Genomic DNA, 6,038 nt, shown 5'->3' on the forward strand with positions numbered 1-6,038 from the left:
AATCAATGCTAGGTTGCTAAGGGATGCAAACAGACACTATTAAGTTTGAAGTCTTTTAATAGAAGTTCTGATATTTTCACGTTGCGTTGACTGTACTATCATAGTTTTCAGTGACATGTTAACACTGAACCAAACAGCATTCTATTTATATATAAAATACAAAATAATGCAACACATTTGGCAACATAAAAAGATAACAGCATGTATTGCACCATGTTTATAGCTGTGTTCTTAAGTAAAAAGGCACCTGTTAAAAGGCTGAATAAGAAGATCATTTTAGAATCTGACAAAACATATTTAGCATAACTTTAATGCTTTGACCAAACAGCCCAGTGCACACAGCAAACAACTTCTTATTGGATAGAACAAATAACAAGGTGCAATAATCTTTGTATAATTTTGGGATTCAAAAATAAATATTAACATAAACTTAATTAAAATGAGTATATGCTGCATTATAGAACTTAGCTTAATATATTAAAGAATACACTTATCTCCAGTATCCAGGCTTTGTAAACCTCTTTCCAGTTTTTCCATCAGATTTAAACCATAAAAACTGGGTTGCTTTACATATTAAACATCCCAATAGTGATTGTTTGTCTTACTAATACACCAGAAAAATGAACAAGATAGGTGATACTTGTCCTTGGTTCAGTGCTGATTTTAAACGTATACAAAATGCCACAAAACAATTCACAAATGATTGTGCTCCACGAACAACTATATTTAGAATGAATGTCTCAAGACCAATGAGGTTTAATTCCAAATGGATGCATTTGGCACATGTTCAGTGTGCTTTTTGTCTCGTGGTTAAAACCTCTCTCACAGTGTCAGTGTATTGTTTTGGAGTGTATTTGTCACCCTGTCTCTATGGAAGAAAAATTAATGAAATTATTCCACAAATTACAGAATCTCAATGGCATCTTTCAATGACAATGTCTCTCCTGTCTGTTCCTCACTCAAGTAAACAAAATCTCCAAAAAACTAATTTAAAGCACAACATTTAAAAAAGAATTATTCAGAAACATAAAATTCCCTTGATTACAAAAGTAACATAACATAAAGCCAAAGGACTGGTATAATAAAGCTTGTGTTGCGCTGCTTCAATTTGCATACAAGATTATTTTGTTCCCATGGTGCATTTTGGGTGTGGTGGTGGAGTCGTCTGCTTCCTCTCGAGGTCAGTGACGTGGGTGTTTAGGGTAGTTTACAGTGAGCAGTACCATACAGTGCAGATAGAGGGAGGTCTCTGACTCTGATCAAACAGGAAGTAAATGCAATGCCACAATGAATGTGCGACAAAATTGTCATGTCAAAATATGATTCATTCATCACACTGCATTGCATTGTGGGATACAGTATCCAGGGCAATGCACTGTGTTGTAAACTAGACATTTTGTCAAATGGTTATTGCATACTAGCAAATTTACATACAGTGCACAGTATACACACTGCATAAATGGTAATCTTGCATTCACACCATGTCGGAATTACGAGATTCAGATTTGTAAAGTGTTCCCCAAATTGTACCACCTGACCACTGAAAAAGTCATGTGGTGGCTTCAGCAGAAAAATGTAGTTTAGTAGTAAAGTAAACTTCTGTTTAATAATTGCTTTAATTGACTTGATAATGTCTTACAAATGCAAGATTAATCTAAAAATAATTGAAAGACATACAATACAGTTTGATGTAGCTAGAACAGAGTTAGATAACTAACTTAAACTTTTAATGTTTATTAATAAGCATTTGCATAACAATTGTTACTTGTTTTATTGTGCTTTTGTCTGTACTCAAATTACACATTCATTTTGTGTGGTGTTAACATAGAAACAATAATCTGAGGATGTGAGCAGCTAGTAAAATGTTGAACGCAATAATATATATATATATGAACGCAATATAAGCGTAGTATGCTAGCACTCTCTTCTAAACATAGCCTTGATTTCATGGACTACGTACCTTTGAGGTGTGTTGAGAACTGCAACCACTGTGTGAGCCATTCCCGGCACTGTGCGGGACTCAGAAGCTCTGGATTCAGCCCTCTCACGTAACATGCCTAGGAGACGTGACGTAAAAGTGACACATTATCTTTCAAAAATCACAAAATAAAGGCTGCTGACAGAATGTAATGGGCAAAATAAGGAGCGACCTCTGACCTCTCTGAGCTCTGTGTCGTTTAACTGATGCAAGCCTAATTGAACGATGCTGCGGTCAAGCTGCATGAGTTCTAAGGCATGACTGTTCAAGCGTTGACCAATCCAGAAGGCTGGGAGGCGGGGCGTCAGGAACAGCAATGGACAGAGGTGTCTCTGCAAATATATTTATATGTTTGCATTTAGCAGACTTTAAAAAGGAACAAAAGCAATTTGTCAAAGAGCCAATGTAATATTCAGTCAGGTTTATTAGACAACTAGATTAGGAAGCAATCCTAATTTTTGTTTTTCTTTACATTTTAAAGACATTTTTAAGTCATGATGAATAGTACAGTAGTGACAGAACTTTTCTTCCATTTTGTGGCGTACATCTAAGTGTAACGGATTATCGAAAAAAGGTAGGGAGGGACTAGGTTTTATGCATCGTTGTTGATTGGATTTTGAGGCAGATAAACGTAAGCTAGCAGAGGAGGGGTTTAAGCGGACTAAGGGTACATGTACATGACAACGATGTACTAAAAACGGAAAAGTTTCCTTTGCATTTTTTTATTTTTTTTTGCGTACAGACAACAACATTGTCAAAAGGATCCCCGTTCACGCGGATCCGCAAAAAACGACAAACAACGCTGTATTAAGCATGACAGGCCAGTATTTGTGGATGTTGCCTTGTAAAGAAACTACGCGCCAATAGACTGAACACATAATATGCATTCGCATGACGTCACCGTTTTCACAAAACTACGCGCCAATAGACTGAACACATAATATGCATTCGCATGACGTCACCGTTTTCACAAATTCATGTTTTTGTAGTTTACATGGAGACGATAATGGTGTTGTTTTTAAAAACTTGCGTTTTCAGGCCCCAAGAACACCATTGTCGTGTAATTGAACGGCCAAAACGCATAAAAAGTTTTCCGTTTTTAGTTGAAAATGAGTCGTCTAAACGCCCCCTAAAGGTGTGGGGAGGTCCTGCAAATGTCACCAGAGAGAAGTCTTTCGTTTTCACCTGAAGGTCCAGTTGACTGGATGAATGAAACATGCACAGATGAATTGTTCACAATAAGATTTATAACATACATTTATTTTAAACAAGTAACAAACTTTTAAAATGCAATTCATTGTGCAGCTGGCTGATTATTTGGAGCTCACCATCTGATCTGCATACATTTTCTTGATACCTAAGGGAGGTCCGGAGAACAATGTTCTCACTGCATGGACATCAGACACTACAGGATGGACTCCATGTCGCACCTGCAGACACATTTATATTTATTAAAAATTCAACATCTGAATAAAACAACTAAAAAAAGGCTATAATTATACACATAAGTAATATCATGAATTAGCTCAGGCTACCTTACTGCAGAGCTCCATGAGGCGGCTTTTAAGTCGGCTGTCTTGGACAGAAGTGGACGTGCTCTCCAGCCCCTTTACTATAGCCCAGTGGTGCTGTGCTCTCTGGGTGTGGTACACCCCCTGGAACTCCACCAGCTGCTGTGGGGTCCAGAAGTGCCGGATCAGAAGCTGGCGAGGATAGAAGTACCTAGAGGGCAGAATTGTGGAGGAAAACAGAAGCAAAACATCACCCTCCATTCAATATGGCTATACAACAACAAAAATAATCAAAACTATTGTTATTATTATTATTATTCAGAATCATTTTCTTTAATTATTTCTTTCAAATAAAATAAAAAAACAATAAAGAAATATTACACTGCAATAATACTATAAAATAAAAAGCAGAATATTTAATAATTATTATAATAATAAACATTACTATTACAAATATTTTTATTCTCTTATTAAAATGTTAAACATTAAACAAATCAATAAAGAAATATTACTATTGCAATAATACTGTAAAATAAAGAGCAGAGTATTTAATAATTATAACAACAAACTATTTTTATTTTTCAAATATTTTATTACATTTTAAAAGTATTTATTAATGAGAATACATTTATTTTAAAACACATCCATTTTTCCCTTGGATTTACACTCTTCACATCCCTGAGGATGAATGGATTTGCATCAATGAATGGAAGAGTGACAGATAATAAATACTCAATATTCATCAATCAGTATCAAAGATACAGAAATACTTCAAAAAACACAGAATAGTCAGCAGTGTAGCATAATAAATACTCACATAAGGATAAAGACCAGATAGTTGGCAAAAGGAGGTATTGATATGATGACCAAGGGAATGGCTTTGATTAAGTCCCTGCGGACCTGAAAGCAACACACAAAAAATTACATTTTAATAAAGCTTTTATGACATTAATATATCCCGTAAATGTCTGCTTCAGTTCTTCAACCCACCTGCCTGAGTTTCTCCATATCACGGTAAGGCACATTCTGGTGCTCTACGCTGTCACTGAACATGCGAGTCACGATTCTTCTCACTTCTTGAGCATCTTGAAACAGGAGCCGGAACCCTTTATACAAAAAACACAAAACCTATATCATAACACATCTTCCGGAGATGGTTTAAGGTTTAATAATAATAAATAGTACTAATTTTAAATATACCTTTCATAAAAGTGTGATAGAGGGCATAAAAGCGAGGAAAGCGCCGCTGCAAGAATCTCTCATACTTCTCATTGACCCACTTCAGCCTGGACACAATGCTTCGACCAATCCCATGTCTTGCTTGTGAAGGTGAGTAGTGTCTAACAAACCACAAACTACTAGACAGACAGCCAGTCAGACAGAAATAAATAAAAATAAAATAGATAATAAAAGATGCTGTGTTGCTGTCACAACAGGGCAGGGCATGTACTGTATTTCCTGATTAACACAATACATTTTTTTTCTATTTCTACAAAAACTAAAGGGAGAATAGACAATGAGAATACTTCATGTTGTCTAGTACTATTTATCATAGTCAGACTCATTTTATAACGACTAATCTATATGCAAACTCTCCTCGCTAAGGGAATTTGCCTACAAATGATCGATGCCTATACACTATAATTTTTAGGAATTTATATTAAATAGTACCTGGATTTTGTGGAAGCCAATCTAGGTGTGCAGAGACTTGCTTTAACCCTGACAGGTTGTTTTCCATACAGTAAGATCACAGAAGCCCCGCGGCATACCCCTCTACAGGACAGCGCCATCTTGTACTGAGCAGCTGACAGTTCCACGTGGGCGTGTCTTCAGAGAATGGAATGCGGGCGCGGGACTGTGATTGGCTGCTGCAATAACCACATAAACAGTAACCAATGCGCACCACGTTTTTTTTTTTTTTTTTGGCGTTGACAAAACTGAGCAAAAATTACAAGCACACTAATGAGGTCTATTACTTACAACGTAGCCTAATGATAACCAATATCTTTATTACAGATTAATAAGGTAATACTTTTTGAAAAATAACTCACCACAGTAAAAAAAAATATATTCTCCCATTTGTAGCCATCTAATTTAACTTAATTTAATAGTTTAATTGTTTTATTTTATTTTATATAAAGCCGTTTAGGTATATTTTTTGTTTGTTTCATGTCTGAATTTGGAAATACAGTATTGACTATAGTACACAATAATGAGAATAATACAATAATGACGAAACAAATTAAGGCTTATAGGTAACGTTAGAGCATTGACAATCTCAATTGATTGCAGGCAGCAGATAGGCAGGTGAGCACGCGTGCACACGCAATCCCTCAGACTACAGAAAAAGTTGTAAATTAAGTGCCTTTAGACCGCGAAAGTATTTCCAGTTGTGAATTTGTTTTTAATCCGAATGTTTTTGTTTGAAATTCCATGACTTTTGGCCTCGCTTTTTCTCAAGTGGCTTGATCGTCCTGTTCAGTGCACGTGCCGCTTTTCTACTGATCTTTGCTGTTGTTTTAATTGTACATTTGGCGTGTTTCATTTAA

The 6,038-nt window shown here is 35.8% G+C and overlaps 1 protein-coding gene across 1 annotated transcript; it reads right to left on the minus strand.

The window, feature by feature from the left end:
- Nucleotides 1-41: 41 nt before the first annotated feature.
- letmd1 (LETM1 domain containing 1) lies at nucleotides 42-5,309 on the minus strand. The gene is made up of 9 exons (XM_056240108.1): nucleotides 5,161-5,309; nucleotides 4,690-4,847; nucleotides 4,480-4,595; nucleotides 4,307-4,389; nucleotides 3,514-3,700; nucleotides 3,307-3,408; nucleotides 2,158-2,310; nucleotides 1,961-2,057; nucleotides 42-1,255 (listed from the first exon to the last, which is right to left on the minus strand). The coding sequence occupies exons 1-9, from the start codon at nucleotides 5,277-5,279 to the stop codon at nucleotides 1,182-1,184; spliced, it is 1,089 nt and encodes a 362-aa protein (XP_056096083.1). The 5' UTR covers nucleotides 5,280-5,309; the 3' UTR covers nucleotides 42-1,181.
- Between the last annotated feature and the right edge of the window lie 729 nt (nucleotides 5,310-6,038).

The sequence above is a fragment of the Rhinichthys klamathensis genome, unplaced genomic scaffold (genome assembly GCF_029890125.1).
Source record: "Rhinichthys klamathensis goyatoka isolate OS25496 unplaced genomic scaffold, OSU_Roscu_1.1 h1tg000020l_1, whole genome shotgun sequence".
Taxonomy (NCBI): Eukaryota; Metazoa; Chordata; class Actinopteri; order Cypriniformes; family Leuciscidae; genus Rhinichthys; species Rhinichthys klamathensis.

What these genes read in the sequence shown, in the direction of transcription:
- letmd1 (XM_056240108.1), bottom strand. Translation starts at nt 5,279, where the DNA reads ATGGCGCTGTCCTGTAGAGGGGTATGCCGCGGGGCTTCTGTGATCTTA. An exon ending in ACGACACAGAGCTCAGAGAG is followed by an intron (nt 2,058 to 2,157) that starts GTCAGAGGTCGC and finishes CACGTCTCCTAG; the next exon opens with GCATGTTACGTGAGAGGGCT. An exon ending in GTTCTCAACACACCTCAAAG is followed by an intron (nt 1,256 to 1,960) that starts GTACGTAGTCCA and finishes CTGTTTGATCAG; the next exon opens with AGTCAGAGACCTCCCTCTAT.